Consider the following 17,391-nt stretch of genomic DNA (forward strand, 5'->3'; position numbering starts at 1 on the left):
GTTATATGGTGCAATAGGCGGAGTTGATAGGGAGCGGTTATATGCTGCAATAGGAAGAGTTATAGGGAGCGGTTATATGGTGCAATAGGAGGAGTTATATGGAGCGGTTATATGGTTCAATAGGAGGAGTTATATGGTGCAATAGGAGGAGTTATAGGGAGCAGTTATATGGTGCAATATGAGGAGTTATAAGGAGAAGTTATATGGTGCAATAGGAGGAGTTATAAGGAGCGGTAAAATGGTGCAATAGGAGGAGTTATAGGGAACGGTTATATTGTACAATAGGAGGAGTAATAGGGAGTAGTTATATGGTGCAATAGGAGGAGTTATAGGGAGCAGTTATACAGTGCAATAGGAGGAGTTATAGGGAGCAGTTATATGGTGCAATAGGAGGAGTTATAGGGAGCAGCTATATGGTGTAATAGGAGGAGTTATAGGGAGCAGTTATATGGTGCAATAAGAGGAGTTATAGGGAGCAGTTATATGGTACAATAGGAGGAGTTATAGGGAGCAGTTATATGGTGCAATAGGAGGAGTTATAGGGAGCAGTTATATGGTGCAATAGGAGGAGTTATAGGGAGCGGTTATATGGTGCAATAGGAGGAGTTATAGGGAGCAGCTATATGGGGTAATACATATACAGAGAGGTTAAATGGCGTAATTGGGGGAGTGAGCAATTGTAACGACAGGAAATACGCAAGGAATTATATGGTCATATGAAGCAGAGCTTTATAGTACCAGGAAGAGTGTTGCATATAGTTCTACTTACTGTATAGTTGACGTGATCTTTCCATTGTCTATTATTTCTACCTCTTCATATTCTTCTTCTTCTGTGGAAAATCCTTGTCTGGCATCAGCAGTTTTGCTCCCTGGAACCTCCTCTGCTGCCGCCAACCTCTGCGCCAGCTCAAGCCCTTTCTCTGTCAGTGAATACCTATGTGTACAAAGTGCCATAAGGCCTGAATAACCAAATGTAATATACACAACTACATCCTACATTTAGATTTAGAGTGAAGCGCTGTGAAATATCACCGTATGGAGAAAGAGTTAAAATGGTTTAAAACCCAAAACAATGGGGCTATCTGGCACAGCATGATGTTATATATAACTTTATAGTAACCCCAATGCCATCCAACACTGAACGGTGCCTACGCAATACAAAACACTGATATGAAACCAATCTATTTAATTGTCCCTCAAATTTATTGTCTCCTTCCTCCTGATGATTCTATACTTAGGTGTAAAGCTCTCCCTTAACATGAGTATTCTACAATTACTTTAAAGAATGATTCCTCCTTATATGATCCCATGAATAGACATGCCAAGATAACTTTTATAAAACAATATTGTGATCTAAATTTTGAATTTTTGTCTGGAATCCTCCAGAAATCCAAACCATCAGACTTCCCCTATCAGATTCTGAAAAAACTAGCCCTTATTTTCTTGGCTATATTATTTAGCTACTCTGCATTTATGAATATATTACATTTGGATGCTAAGACTCACAACTTTGCTGCTCGATAAAAGTTTGGGCAGCTAATAGTTCTAAGCATTTGTGTATTGATATTTCCTATAATCTCGTCTAATCTGCAATCCATCATTTTTTGTTTACTTAGAAAAAAAACAAATCTGGTTTTATTTAAAGCCAAACGTGTAAGAAATATTTAAAAATTGTAAATCCTTTTGGATGTCTGTCTCTTCTAAGAAACCATGGTTTATTAGGCTTAGGAAGGCTTCATGCTTAAAAAGACACAAGTCAAAATTAAATTTTCATGATTCAGATAAAGCATGCAATTAACTTCCATTGTCCAATTGTGCACAGTATTTATATGCACACTTTCTGAGGCACCAGCTCCTATTAAGCATATGCAAGAATTTACAGTGTATACGTATATCAGTCTGTCATTGGCTGAAGACTGTCACCTGATACAGGGGCAAAGGAAATGGAAGAAAAGTTTGAAATGTGTCAAAAAAATATACTACTCATTTGAAATTCAGTTATTTCATTGTCTTTTTATTGTGCATATATTAATTATGTAATGTTCCTTTAATGTATTCCTCGTTATTTTCTTAATCTAAGAATAATGTTTGCCAAATGTAATTTCTTGGAGGAAAAGTCTGTCACACCTTTGGATGAACAACACTTGTTTCCAGTGGTCACACAACACACCCAATAAACCAAGGTTTTTTCTTTCTTAGGACTCTTGATTTGATGTTTTTTTGAACCTCTTAGACCTGGTGTTGATTTATACAATCCCTCCATCAGAGAAGGATTAGGAGTTTTATGCCAACAGCTTAATTATTTTATAGAAAGAAAATGTTGTTTTGTCTAGTCAGACTTGCTTTTTAGTTTCAAGTGTAAAAACAAAAATACACAAAGGTTATGGTGATATAATTTAGAGTTTGGAGGAAGGAAATTTATTTACTTTTTTTTTACTTTCCAAAGTGTGAGGAAAAATGTCCTCCTATTGCTTTGTAAGGCTTTATAATATCCTACTAAAAGAAACACTCTCTGTGGGACCAAAATAGTATTAACCCTATTTCTGTGAAACCCTCTAACAAAGCAGTTACTTGACATGAAATGTGTTATGATCCCTCATACTGGCTACGTCTACTACCGGTAGTACTGCATACGGGAAAGCAGAATCATTGCAGTGGACTTTCTTTTATTGGTTGGTGTTCTATCATTTTTTTAAACCCAGATTTTGCCACAGAAGATCCTAAAACATCTGTGGAATGCGCTGACATAGTTTCTTCATGCGCATTATCATCAGTAGCAAAATCTAACAGAGAGGATGTTTTCTCCTCGCATTCCACTTTTTCTTGATACATGCCAACTGCACCTGTGCGCGCTCAGCTCAACTGACCTTGGTGGGGGAGGGGGGCTCTTGGACCAGCGAAATGTCACACCTTCTGCTTCCCTCAGGTCACTCACTAACTTTGTCATTTACTCTAGTCCCTTTTCTCATGTCATCAATTTGTAGCCATTATTGTATCATCCTCTCTAGACACTCTAAAGTCAGAGTTACAAGTTCCTTTTCCCCGGTAGCAAAATCTAACGTGGTAGCAAAAAAACATAAATTATGCTTACCTAATAATTTCATTTCCATTGAGGGGAGGAGAGTCCACGGCTTCATTCATTACTATTGGGAATAAAGAACCTGGCCACCAGGAGGAGGCAAAGACACCCCCCAGCCAAAGGCTTAAATACCTCCCCACTTCCCTCATTCCCCAGTCATTCTGCAGAGGGAACTAGGAACAGTAGGAGAAATATCAGGGTAAAAAAGGTGCCAGAAGATGAATAAATTTAGGGCCGCCCAACGGAGATACGGGGGGAGCCGTGGACTCTGCTCCCCTCGATAGAAATGGAATTATCAGGTAAGCATAATTTATGTTTTCCATCTAAAGGGAAGGAGAGTCCACGGCTTCATTCATTACTATTGGGAACATATACCCAAGCTCTAGAGCAGTGGTTCTCAACCAAAGTGACCTCAAGGCCCGGTAAATTTTAGCTAGACATGTCCAGGGCCCGGTAGTTTATATATGAGCAGCAGGGACGGGCTGATCAGCCAGGCAAATAGGACCTGGGCCGAGGGACCAGCAATATGGGGGGCCCACAAATGGCATCTCCACGGATCCTGGTGCATTCCTGAAGCTGGAGTTTTCAGTTGCCCTATCAGTAACTAAGCAAAAAAAGTGTGGGTTTAGAGGGGCCCTGGCGGGGGTCGGTCGCTGTGAGGGCCATGGAGTGTGGGGTCTGGCCCTGGAGGTTGGGTACCCTTTCTCTGGACCTTAATGTTGGGGGTCCTGGCTCTGGAGGTTGAGGGGCCTGTTGGGGGCAGGGAAGGGAGGCTACCATGTTCATTTGCATAAAATTTAATACATTTTGGTCAGTGTGAGACAGTGTTCCTGGGACCTTGATTGGTATCAGTCTGCCCTTGGTGTGCAGTGGGGTAAGAGTGTGCAGTGGGGTCATGACAGGCCGAGGCCCACCAGCAGGGCTATCACGGCCCGGTACTGGGCCACGGCCCGGCTGTTGAGAAACCAGGCTCTAGAGGACACTGAATGAAACCGGGAGGGTAAAAGGCATTGCTTAATCTGAGGGCACCCCAGCCTGCAAAACCTTTCTCCCAAAAACAGGTTCCGCAGAAGCAAAAACATCAAATTTGTAAAACTTTGTAAAAGTGTGTAAGGAGGACCAGGTAGCCGCCTTACAAATTTGCTCCATAGAGGCCTCATTCTTGAAGGCCCAAGACAAAGCCACAGCTCTAGTTGAATGAGCCGTAATCCTCTGAGGAGGCTTATGTCCCGCTGTCTCATAAGCCAAGCGAATCAGGCTCCTCAACCAAAAAGACAAAGGAGTAGCAGAGGCCCTTTGCCCCTTGCTTTTCCCAGAATACACCACAAAAAGAGATGTAGACTTTGTAGCCTGAAGATAGAACTTCAAGGCATGAGCCACATCCAGGTTATGAAGTTACCCCTCCTTTGAAGTAGAAGGGTTAGGACACAAAGAAGGAACAACTATTTCCTGATTGATGTTACAGTTAAACACCACCTTGGGGAGAAACCCCAACCCAGTGCGAAGTTCAGTCTTATCCGCATTAAACACCAGATAAGGAGGATCACATTGCAAGGCAGCTAATTCAGATACTCTGCGTGCCGATGCAATAGCCAACAGGAAGAGAACCTTCCAGGACAGAATCTTAATGTCTATGGAACGCATAGGTTCAAACGGAACCCTCTGCAAAACCTTAAGCACTAAGTTTAAGCTCCAAGGCGGAGCTGACTGTCTAAAGACAGGCTGATTCTAGACAGAGCCTGAACAAAAGATTAAATATCAGGGAGCTCAGCGAGTCTCCTATGCAACAAAACTGATAAAGCAGAAATCTGTCCTTTTAAGGAACTAGCGGCAAGACCCTTCTCCAAACCATCTTGGAGAAAGGACAGAATCCTGGATACCTTCACCTTATGCCAAGGATATCCATGCTTCTCACACCAGGACAAGTAAGTCCTTCACACCTTATAGCAGATGCGAAGAGTGACTGGCTTCCTTGCCTGAATTAGAATATCAATCACACTTTCTGAAAAGCCTCTCTTGGCTAAGACTAGGCGTTCAATCTCCACGCAGTCAGCCTCAGAGAATCCAGATTTTGATGCTGAAAGGGACCCTGTGACAGCAGATCCCTGTGACAGGGTAACCTCCACGGCGGAGAGGATGACATCCCCACAAGATCCGCAAACCATGTCCTCCGTGGCCACAAAGGAGCAATCAGAATGGCCGAAGCCTGCTCCTGTTTGATGCCTGTCACTATGCGAGGTAGAAGTGGTAACGGAGGAAAAATGTAAGCTAGGCTGAATCCCCAAGGAACCATTAAGGCATCTATCAGCTCTGACTGGGGATCCCTGGACCTCGACCCGTATCGAGGCAGTTTGCAATCGAGTCTGGACGCCATGAGATCTATCTCCGGCGTTCCTCATCTGTGACAAATCTTCGCAAACACCTCGGGTGAAAAGACCATTCCCCCAGATGGAAGGACTGTCTGCTGAGAAAGTCCGCTTCCCAGTTGTCCACACCTGGAATATGAATTGCTGAGAACGAGCAGCCATGGGATTCCGCCCACTCCAGGATCTGAGACACCTCCCTCATCACGAGGGAGCTCCTCGTACCCCCTTGATGGTTGATGTAAGCCACCGAGGTAATGTTGTCGGTCAGGAATCTGACAAAACTGACGACCCCAGAAAAGGCAGAGCCTTCAGAGAATTGTAGATTGCTCGTAGTTCTAGGATGTTGATTGGAAGGAGAGACTCCTCCCTGGACCACTGTACTTGAGCCATCCTGGCACCCCAAACAGCTGGTTGGGTATACGATCCAATGGGGAAGGAGCGACACGTCACTTCCGGTGTACGGAGGAAGCAGCACCGCCATAATACAGCATCAGGGAGTAGTTCCAATTCCTCCATGGATTTTTCTCAGGGGGAAGGCAACGACAGCCCAGGAGACGTGGCCGCAAACACCGCAGAGGTCCACAGGAGCACCCAGGTAATATCCAAGATGGGCAAGCCGGTTTCACGCAGAGTGACAAGAGCCCGCAACAAGACATAGTGATTAACATATCGGACTGTCCGCTTGATAGGAGAGAGTCTACAATCCTCCAAAAGGGACTTTCTTTTTGCCCATTTAAAGACTGTAATTTCTTTAACCTCAGTAGAGATGTACATAGATTCTTTCGGAACATTCAATTAAAATTTTGGCACTACAATAGGAATAAAAATGTGACACAAAGTGGTGTTAATTTAGGCAATAATGTGTCTGTTGGGTCTGGCATTGTTGGTGACAATAAAGTTAACCCCTTGAGCATCAAACATTTAGGGTTGTTTAATAAGAGTTCTTTCTACCCTGCGGTCACTGACCATAGCATAGAGACCTACCAACAACTTGTGCTTTCCGATTTGAATAAATTACAATCTAAGACCAGGCAACATAAATCAAGGTTTAAACCTAGGTTGGTCAATTTTACATCTGCAGACCAATCAGCCCTTAAATCTCTTAAATCTAATGACAAGGTTATATTGAAGCAATCAGATAAGGGCGGAGCAACAGTTATATTAAATAAAGCAGATTATAAATCTGAGGTTTACCATCAGTTAAATACTGGGAGTGTGTATAAGGTGATTGCAGGTAATCCTATCAGTAAAATTACAAAAAAAATCCAATCTATTGTTAAACTTGCAGTAAATAATGGTCTGATTGATGATAAGACAGCTAAATTTTTAACTGTGACTGACCCAATTACACCAGTGCTGTATGTTTTGCCTAAGATCCACAAGTCCTTGACTGCTCCACCAGGGCGTCCCATTGTTGCTAGGACTAACTCTATTTTTTCAAACATTTCCATATTTTTGGATAGAGTTCTGAGGCCACTGGTGGAGCAGTCAAGCAGTTTTATTAAGGACACCAATGATTTTTTTGGTCAAGCTTAGTAACTTGCAACTCCAGACTGATAAATTTATTCTTTTCAGTCTGGATGTTGCAAGTTTGTATACGTTGATCACTCACGAGAGTGGCTTGGGAGCTGTCCAACATGCTTTTGCTGACTGCTGGTTCAAATGCACAATTACAAGTTGAGTTTATCTTGCAATTATTGGAGTTAATTCTCTATAATAATTATTTTCTCTTTGAGGACTCTTTTTATTTACAGTTGCAGGGTACAGCAATGGGCTCCAACGTCGCCAATAATTATGCCAACATTTTTATGAATCTCTTTGAGTAGAAGTTTGTGTTCGAAAGTGCCCTATTTCGTCAGTGTGGCGCCACCTGGTGGTGCTACATTGATGATATTTTTGGGGTTTGGCTGGGCGACGTTGGAGCCCTTGAGCTGTATGTTGCTGAGTTGAATAATTCAACTAGCAACATTAAATTTACATTGACTTTTAGTGAATGTTCTATTGATTTTTTGGATGTGACAGTGATCAAGGATGGGTATAATATTAAAACCGATATTTTCAGGAAGGAGACGGATAGAAACAACCTATTGGTTTATGACAGTGCTCATCATCCTTCCTTGATCAGGTCACTACCCAAAAGTCAATTACTTAGAGTGAAACGGATTGTAACTGAGGAATCTAGGGTCCCCATTAGACTGTCTGAAATGGGGGAGAAATTTTTACAGCTTGGATACCCGTCTGATTTAATTGCGAACACCATTAATATGGTGTCCCAATTGGACCGTGACTCTTTGTTGAAACCTAAAAAGTCAGTTAGCAAAGACTCCAAAAGGATGATCTTTGTATCTGAATTCTCTAGACAGAGTAATCAGGTTTTGAAAATAATACAAAGACATTGGGGCATTCTCAGTGGATGTAACTCAGGTGTTGAGGAATTTGGCCAAATGCCTATGCCTGCCTACAAGTAAAAGTTTGAGAGACACCCTTATAAGGGCAGATATCGGTTCCGGTAAAACTGTATCACAACAGTTTATCACTAAAAAAAGTATAGGCTGCTTCCCTTGTCTTGGTTGTAGTAACTGCAATTTCATTGTGAAAAACATAATTTATGCTTACCTGATAAATTTATTTCTCTTGTGGTGTATCCAGTCCACGGATCATCCATTACTTGTGGGATATTCTCATTCCCAACAGGAAGTTGCAAGAGGACACCCACAGCAGAGCTGTCTATATAGCTCCTCCCCTAACTGCCATATCCAGTTATTCGACCGAAAACAAACAGAGAAAGGAGAAACCATAGGGTGCAGTGGAGACTGTAGTTTAAAATTTAAAAAATACCTGCCTTAAAATGACAGGGCGGGCCGTGGACTGGATACACCACAAGAGAAATAAATTTATCAGGTAAGCATAAATTATGTTTTCTCTTGTAAGGTGTATCCAGTCCACGGATCATCCATTACTTGTGGGATACCAATACCAAAGCTAAAGTACACGGATGAAAGGAGGGACAAGGCAGGTACTTAAACGGAAGGTACCACTGCCTGTAAAACCTTTCTCCCAAAAATAGCCTCCGAAGAAGCAAAAGTATCAAATTTGTAGAATTTTGAAAAAGTATGAAGCGAAGACCAAGTCGCCGCCTTGCAAATCTGTTCAACAGAAGCCTCATTTTTAAAGGCCCATGTGGAAGCCACAGCTCTAGTAGAATGAGCTGTAATCCTTTCTGGAGGCTGCTGGCCAGCAGTCTCATAGGCTAAGCGGATTATGCTTTTTAGCCAAAAAGAAAGAGAGGTTGCCGAAGCCTTTTGACCTCTCCTCTGTCCAGAGTAGACAACAAACAAAGCAGATGTTTGACGAAAATCTTTAGTAGCTTGTAAGTAAAACTTTAAAGCACGAACCACGTCCAGATTGTGTAATAGACGTTCCTTCTTTGAAGAAGGATTAGGACACAAAGACGGAACAACAATCTCTTGATTGATATTCTTATTAGATACCACCTTAGGTAAAAACCCAGGTTTGGTACGCAGAACTACCTTATCTGCATGGAAGATCAGATAAGGAGAATCACATTGTAAGGCAGATAACTCGGAAACTCTACGAGCCGAGGAAATAGCTACCAAAAAAATAACTTTCCAAGATAAAAGTTTGATATCTATGGAATGAAGAGGTTCAAACGGAACCCCCTGAAGAACTTTAAGAACCAAATTTAAACTCCATGGTGGAGCAACAGGTTTAAACACAGGCTTGATTCTAACAAAAGCCTGACAAAATGCCTGAATGTCTGGGACATCCGCCAGACGCTTGTGCAAAAGAATAGATAGGGCTCCTACCGTTTAAAAACTCTTCTTTATGCAGATGATATTCTGATATTTGTAGATAAGCCATCTCAATCTATTCCAGTAATTCTTCAACTTCTTGCCCAGTTTAGTTCCTTTTCCGGTTATGTGGTGAATCTGGAAAAAAGTGAACTTATGTATATGGGTAATAGTTTGCCTCGTTTTGGAAAGACTCCATTCAAAGTTGTTAATACAATCAAATACTTGGGGCTAGAGTTACATAAAAATCCTAAGTTATGGTATACCGCGAATTATGCCCCATTGTTTAATAAAATGAAAACTGATCTCCAGCTTTGGGTATCTTATCCGTTGTCAATTTCCGCGAAGGTGAACCTAATAAAAACGATCGTCTTCCCTCGTCTCTTGTATGTGCTACAGAATCTTCCCATCTTTATATCTAGTTCAGACATTAAAAATTTACATGGTTATTTTTCTAAATTTATCTGGAAAGATAAAAAACCTAGGATTGCATTAGCCAAGCTCATGCAGAAACCAAACCGCGCTGGTTTAGCATTGCCTAATGTCAGGTTATACAATATTGCGGCCATGGTGAAATTTGCCATGGATTGGGTGGCGGAAACCAACTGGTTAGCGGTTAGTCAAGAAGAAGCTTTTTATACACGTCCATTCTCGCTCAGAGCTCTTTTACACTGTAATTCTAGACAGCTTCCATCTAATATCTGTAGAATGTTATCATTCAAAAATGTTGTTATTGCCTGGCAGAGGTTCTGCATTTGTCTAGGATTAGATCCTTCTGTTTCGGAATATCTCCCTATCCAGGGAAATCCTAATTTCATACCTGGCATATATCACAAGGTATTTAAATCATCGGGAAATAAGGGGCTGACAATCAGATTCAAACAGCAGAATTTCTGTTTCAATCTTATTATCTTCCCAGGTCTGATCTGTTTGCGTATTTCGAGATACGCCACTTTGTGCATGAGCAGAATTGGGAAAGTAGTATGTTGGTAGAATGGTCTGATATCAGAACTTTAATCAAAAAATTTAGTACTGGAATCTCTTCTATCTCTTTAATGTATGATATCATGCTCTCTAAACAAAGTGTTAAGTTCTTGCAGAATATTAGTAACTGGTTGTTTCCAGTTATTCCTGATATTACTGATGAGAGGATAATCCAGAGCTTCAACATGGTATATAAGTGTAGGGTTTCGATGACCTGGAAGGAATCGCACGTGAAACTCTTGAATAATTTCTATATGCATCCGCTTAAATTACAAAAATTCTCTGTTCTTGGACTAAATAATTGCCCCAGATGTTCTAATCCAAGGGCTGATTTATTCCACATGTTTTGGTTCTGTCCTAAAATCAATCAGTTGTGGCACAAAATTTGTTTTTGGTTTAATACTTTATGTGATGCAAATCTTGTGTTAACACTACAGGATGTAATTTTATTAATTACAGTAGTAGATAGAAACTTTTCGCCAGTGGTTCGTATTTTGAATACGATTATATTGGCAGTGCGTCACCTTGTCCTTTTAAACTGGAAAGCGAAGGTAGCGCCGAGCCTTGCGAGGACTTTTAAAGAAATCCAAGGTCAAATTATATTTGAGTCATATCATCTCCCGGATGCCACTGAGAAGAGAATCGTTGAGTTTTTTCAGGGATGGTTACCAATTATTATGTCCTTTCCCGCTCGGCTCCAAAGGCAGATTCTTGCCCCTGTACGATCCACTGTTAGCTTTGCTGAACTAGTCCTGCTAGGGAAATTTCTGGCGTCCTGGATAAATTCTGGTCCGTGATTGGGTGGGTATCTGGACCAGAGCCCCGGGCGGGGAGACGGTCGGGGGGTTACGCGAGGGGTGGATCCAGCGTTTTTTTTTTTTCTCTTTTTTTCTCTCTCTTCCTTTTCCCCCATCACTGTGTTTTATGTTAGTTCCGGAAATCAAAATAGGACATAGTGAGGACTTATCATGCAAACGTTTGTTTTCAGTTTTGTTCCTGCAGATTGAATGTGTATCTGCTTTATTACTTTGTTTTTGTATATCAGAAAGTTGGTAATGTCCTATTTGGATCAATAAAGAAAAAAGATTTAAAAAAAAAATAAAAAAAAAAAAAAAAAATAGAATAGCGCAGAAATCTGTCCCTTTAAGGAACTAGCTGACAATCCTTTCTCCAATCCTTCTTGGAGAAAAGATAATATTCTGGGAATCCTGATCTTACTCCATGAGTAGCCCTTGGATTCACACCAATAAAGATATTTACGCCATATCTTATGATAGATTTTCCTGGTGACAGGCTTTCGTGCCTGAATTAAGGTATCAATGACTGACTCGGAGAAACCACGCTTTGATAAAATCAAGCGTTCAATCTCCAGGCAGTCAGCCTCAGAGAAATTAGATTTGGATGGTTGAAAGGACCTTGAAGTAGAAGGTCCTGTCTCAGCGGCAGAGTCCATGGTGGAAAGGATGACATGTCCACCAGATCTGCATACCAAGTCCTGCGTGGCCACGCAGGCGCTATCAAGATCACTGATGCTCTCTCCTGCTTGATTTTGGCAATCAGACGAGGGAGCAGAGGAAACGATGGAAACACATAAGCCAGGTTGAAGGACCAAGGCGCTGCTAGAGCATCTATCAGCGTTGCCTTGGGGTCCCTGGACCTGGATCCGTAACAAGGAAGCTTGGTGTTTTGGCGAGTCGCCATGAGATCCAGTTCTGGTTTGCCCCAACGATGAACCAATTGTGCAAACACCTCCGGATGGAGTTCCCACTCCCCCGGATGAAAAGTCTGTCGACTTAGAAAATCCGCCTCCCAGTTCTCTTCACCTGGGATATGGATAGCTGATAGGTGGCAAGAGTGAATCTCTGCCCAGCGAATTATCTTTGAGACTTCTAACATCGCTAGGGAACTCCTTGTTCCCCCTTGATGGCTGACGTAAGCCACAGTCGTGATGTTGTCCGACTGAAATCTGATGAACCTCATTGTCGCTAGATGAGGCCAAGCCTGAAGAGCATTGAATATCGCTCTTAGTTCCAGAATGTTTATTGGAAGGAGTGACTCCTCCTGAGTCCACGATCCCTGAGCCTTCAGGGAGTTCCAGACTGCACCCCAACCTAGAAGGCTGGCATCTGTTGTTACAATTGTCCAATCTGGCCTGCGAAAGGTCAAACCTTTGGACAGATGGACCCGAGATAGCCACCAGAGAAGAGAATCCCTGGTCTCTTGATCCAGATTCAGCAGAGGGGACAAATCTGTGTAATCCCCATTCCACTGACTGAGCATGCAGAGTTGCAGCGGTCTGAGATGTAGGCGTGCAAACGGCACTATGTCCATTGCCGCTACCATTAAGCCGATTACTTCCATGCACTGAGCCACTGAAGGGCGAGGAATGGAATAAAGAACACGGCAGGAATTTAGAAGTTTTGATAACCTGGACTCCGTCAGGTAAATTTTCATTTCTACAGAATCTATCAGAGTCCCTAGGAAGGAAACTCTTGTAAGGGGGGATAGAGAACTCTTTCCCTCGTTCACCTTCCATCCATGCGACCTCAGAAATGCCAAAACTATGTCCGTATGAGACTTGGCAATTTGGAAGTTTGACGCCTGAATCAGGATGTCGTCTAAATAAGGGGCCACTGCTATGCCCCACGGCCTTAGGACCGCCAGAAGTGACCCCAGAACCTTCGTAAAAATTCTTGGGGCTGTAGCTAACCCAAAGGGAAGAGCTACAAACTGGTAATGCCTGTCTATGAAGGCAAACCTGAGAAACCGATGATGATCTTTGTGTATCGGAATGTGAAGATAAGCATCCTTTAAATCCACTGTAGTCATGTATTGACCCTCCTGGATCATAGGTAGGATGGTACGAATAGTCTCCATCTTGAATGATGGAACTCTGAGGAATTTGTTTAAGATCTTTAGATCCAAAATTGGTCTGAAGGTTCCCTCTTTTTTGGGAACTACAAACAGATTTGAGTAAAACCCCTGTCCCTGTTCCTCCTTTGGAACTGGATGGATCACTCCCATAACTAGGAGGTCTTGTACACAGTGTAAGAATGCCTCTCTCTTTATCTAGTTTGCAGATAATTGTGAAAGGTGAAATCTCCCTTTTGGGGGGGAAGCCTTGAAGTCCAGAAGATATCCCTGGTATATAATTTCCAACGCCCAGGGATCCTGGACATCTCTTGCCCACGCCTGGGCGAAGAGCGAAAGTCTGCCCCCTACTAGATCCGTTACCGGATAGGGGGCCGTTCCTTCATGCTGTCTTAGAGGCAGCAGCAGGCTTTTTAGCCTGCTTACCCTTGTTCCAGGTCTGGTTAGGTCTCCAGACCGTCTTGGACTGAGCAAAAGTTCCCTCTTGTTTTGCATTAGAGGAAGTTGATGCCGCACTTGCCTTGAAGTTTCGAAAGGCACAAAAATTAGACTGTTTGGCCCTTGATTTGGACCTATCCTGAGGAAGGGCATGACCTTTTCCTCCAGTGATATCAGCAATAATCTCCTTCAAACCAGGCCCGAATAGGGTCTGCCCCTTGAAGGGAATGTTAAGCAGCTTAGACTTTGAAGTAACGTCAGCTGACCATGATTTAAGCCATAGCGCTCTGCGCGCCTGGATAGCAAAACCAGAATTCTTAGCCGTTAGTTTAGTCAAATGAACAATGGCATCAGAAACAAAAGAATTGGCTAGCTTAAGTGCTCTAAGCTTGTCAAGTATGTTATCCAATGGAGTCGCTACCTGTAAAGCCTCTTCCAGAGACTCAAACCAGAATGCCGCAGCAGCAGTGACAGGAGCAATGCATGCAAGGGGCTGTAGGATAAAACCTTGTTGAATAAACATTTTCTTAAGGTAACCCTCTAACCTTTTATCCATTGGATCTAAGAAAGCACAACTGTCCTCGACAGGGATAGTAGTACGCAGGGGCGTATTTAGGTTTTGTGCTGCCCTAGGCACTCAAAATTCTGCTGCCCCCCATCCCAGGTTTAAGGCCTTTTTTTAGACATAATATTTTTGGGGCAGGGTGTAAAAAATTTAAAAAATGTCTTTTTAAGTAGATGTTCATCAGGGCTTGCATTCACTCTGATCACACACACACACACACATATATATATATATATATATGACATTATTTTGCAAGTCAGATGATTAAAGTGTTTATATCAGAAGAAATATCCTTCACTGTATGATAGTTTGTCAGTAGGTAGTTGTTTAACCTTAAACATCTTCTTTGGTGATTGACAGTTATTTAAGCAAAATATCTGCTTGGATAAATATGTAATGAATATACAAACTGGCCTTTAAAAGTACTTAAAAAATACAACAGTAGTTATGATAGGCCCACATACAATCCCATAGGATAGCAATAGCCGGGCCAGCCATTTAAGTCATTAGTAATTGGTATATTTAGCCACCCGGCCCTGAGTTCAGTAGAGTGGCCCTAGGGACTCAAAATTCTGCTGCCCCTTAAAAATCTGCTGCCCTAGGCACCGGCCTTGTTGGCCTATGCCTTAATACGCCCCTGGTAGTACGCTTTGCTAGAGTAGAAACTGCTCCCTCCACCTTAGGAACTGTCTGCCATAAGTCCTGTGTGGTGGCGTCTATTGGAAACATTTTTCTAAAAATAGGAGGGGGAGAGAACGACACACCTGGTCTATCCCATTCCTTAGTTATAATTTCTGTAAACCTTTTAGGTATTGGAAAAACATCAGTGCACACCGGCACTGCATAGTATTTATCCAGTCTACACAATTTCTCTGGCACTGCAATTGTATCACAGTCATTCAGAGCAGCTAAAACCTCCCTGAGTAACACGCGGAGGTGTTCAAGCTTAAATTTAAATGTAGAAATATCAGAATCAGGTTGCATCATCTTCCCTGAGTCAGAAATATCACCCACAGAAAGAAGCTCTCCTTCTTCAGCTTCTGCATATTGTGAGGCAGTATCAGACATAGCTCTTAAAGCGTCAGTATGCTCTGTATTTCGTCTAACTCCAGAGCTATCTCGCTTTCCTCTAAATTAAGGTAGTCTGGCTAATACCGCTGACAGTGTATTATCCATGACTGCCGCCATGTCTTGTAAAGTAAACGCTATGGGCGCCCTAGATGTACTTGGCGCCATTTGAGCGGGAGTCCCTTGAGCGGGAGTCAAAGGATCTGACACGTGGGGAGAGTTAGTCGGCATAACTTCCCCCTCGTCAAATTCCTCTGGTGATAAATTTTTTAAAGACAGAATATGATCTTTATTGCTTAAAGTGAAATCAGTACATTTGGTACACATTCTAAGAGGGGGCTCCACAATGGCTTTTAAACATAATGAACAAGGAGTTTCCTCTATGTCAGACATGTTTATAAAGACTAGCAATGAGACTAGCAAGCTTGGAAAACACTTTAAATCAAGTTAACAAGCAAATATAATAAACGGTACTGTGCCTTTAAGAGAAACAAATTTTGTCAGAATTTGAAAAACAGTGAAAAAAGGCAGTAAATCAAACAAAATTTTTACAGTGTGTATAATAAGCTAACAGAGCATTGCACCCACTTGCAAATGGATGATTAACCCCTTAGTTCAAAAACCGGATCAAAAAAACGATATAGACGTTTTTTAACAGTCACACCAAACTGCCACAGCCTTGCTGTGGGCCTACCTTCCCCAACAAACCATTTTGGAAAGCCTAAGAACCCTTTAGAGATGTCCTATAGCATTCAGGGGACTCTTGGAGGAATCTGGATGTCTCAGTCTGTAAAAGTTACTGCGCAAAAAAGCACTAAATTAGGCCCCTCCCACTCATAGTAACACAGTGGAAAGCCTCAGGAAACTGTTTCTAGGCAAATTTAAGCCAGCCATGTGGAAAAAACTAGGCCCCAATAAAGTTTTATCACCAAAGTATATATAAAAACGTTTAAACATGCCAGCAAACGTTTTATATTGTAAATATAAAAGAGTATTACCTCATAAAGTAAGCATGATACCAGTCGCTATTAAATCACTGTATTCAGGCTTACGTTACATAATTTTGGCATCAGCAGCATTTTCTAGCATTCACATCTTCTAGAAAAATCTTAACTGCACATACCTCATAGCAGGATAACCTGCACGCCATTCCCCCGCTGAAGTTATCTCTCTCTTCAGTCATGTGTGAGAACAGCAATGGATCTTAGTTACAACCTGCTAAGATCATAGAAATCACAGGCAGATTCTTCTATTTTTCTGCCTGGAACAAAATAGTACAACTCCGGTACCATTTAAAAATAATAAACTTTTGATTGAAGTAAAATAACAGCTACATTTCACCACTTCTCTCTTACTATCTCCATGTTTGTTGAGAGTTGTACTGTATACACCTTACAAGAGAAAGTCCCTATTTTTCACATTTACATAGTGGATATAAATTTTATTATAGGGATTATTTTACTTGCAATAGTAGTTACATTATTTACATGATCAAATGCCCATGTGGGAAGGCCTATATTGGTGAGTCCTCTAGGAGGGTACGTGACCGTATAACAGAACATAAGAGCAACATTAGGTGTGGAAAATTGACAGCTCCTGTTGCTTATCATTTTATAGCAGCGGGTCATCATGGGGTCGATCCGATAAAAATCGTCGCCCGCAAAAGTCGGCGACGCCAATATTTGCGCGGGTTTGGTATCCTATATACGGCGTAACCTAGAAGTTACGCGCGTATATTTCTGCCGTCGCCCGTAGTTTTTTGGGCCATAGGCAGGTATACCAAACCCGCGCAATTTGGTATCCAATATACAGCGTAAGGACTTACGTGGTGAAAATGGAGAAATCTTACTCCATTTTCACCTCGCCACAAAAAGCAGCTGTAAGAAGCCTTACGCTGACTATTGGAGCCCCGTAACTCCCTAAACTGGCTGCTAAAATAAACCTAACACCTAACGCATGCGCAATGTCTATCTCCCTGTCAACCGCGATCTTCTAAAATAAACCTAACGCATGCGCAATGTCTATCTCCCTGTCAACCGCGATCCCCCGCCGCAATCCCTAATAAAGTATTTAACCCCTAAACCGCCGCCATCTGCATAAACTAACCCCTTACTGTGAGCCCCTAAAACCGCCACCATCTAACTGATCTATCCCCTAATGTGAACCCCTAAAACCGCCACCATCTAACTGATCTATCCCCTAATGTGA

At 42.1% G+C, this 17,391-nt stretch overlaps 1 protein-coding gene across 1 annotated transcript in view; it reads right to left on the reverse strand.

The window, feature by feature from the left end:
* MUS81 (MUS81 structure-specific endonuclease subunit) overlaps positions 1–17,391 on the reverse strand; it is a 491,008-nt gene that overhangs the window by 107,324 nt on the left and 366,293 nt on the right. Inside the window, 1 exon segment of the mRNA XM_053689244.1 lies at positions 770–934. Coding sequence (XP_053545219.1) covers positions 770–934 — 165 coding nt within the window.

The sequence above is a fragment of the Bombina bombina genome, chromosome 7 (genome assembly GCF_027579735.1).
Source record: "Bombina bombina isolate aBomBom1 chromosome 7, aBomBom1.pri, whole genome shotgun sequence".
Taxonomy (NCBI): domain Eukaryota; kingdom Metazoa; phylum Chordata; class Amphibia; order Anura; family Bombinatoridae; genus Bombina; species Bombina bombina.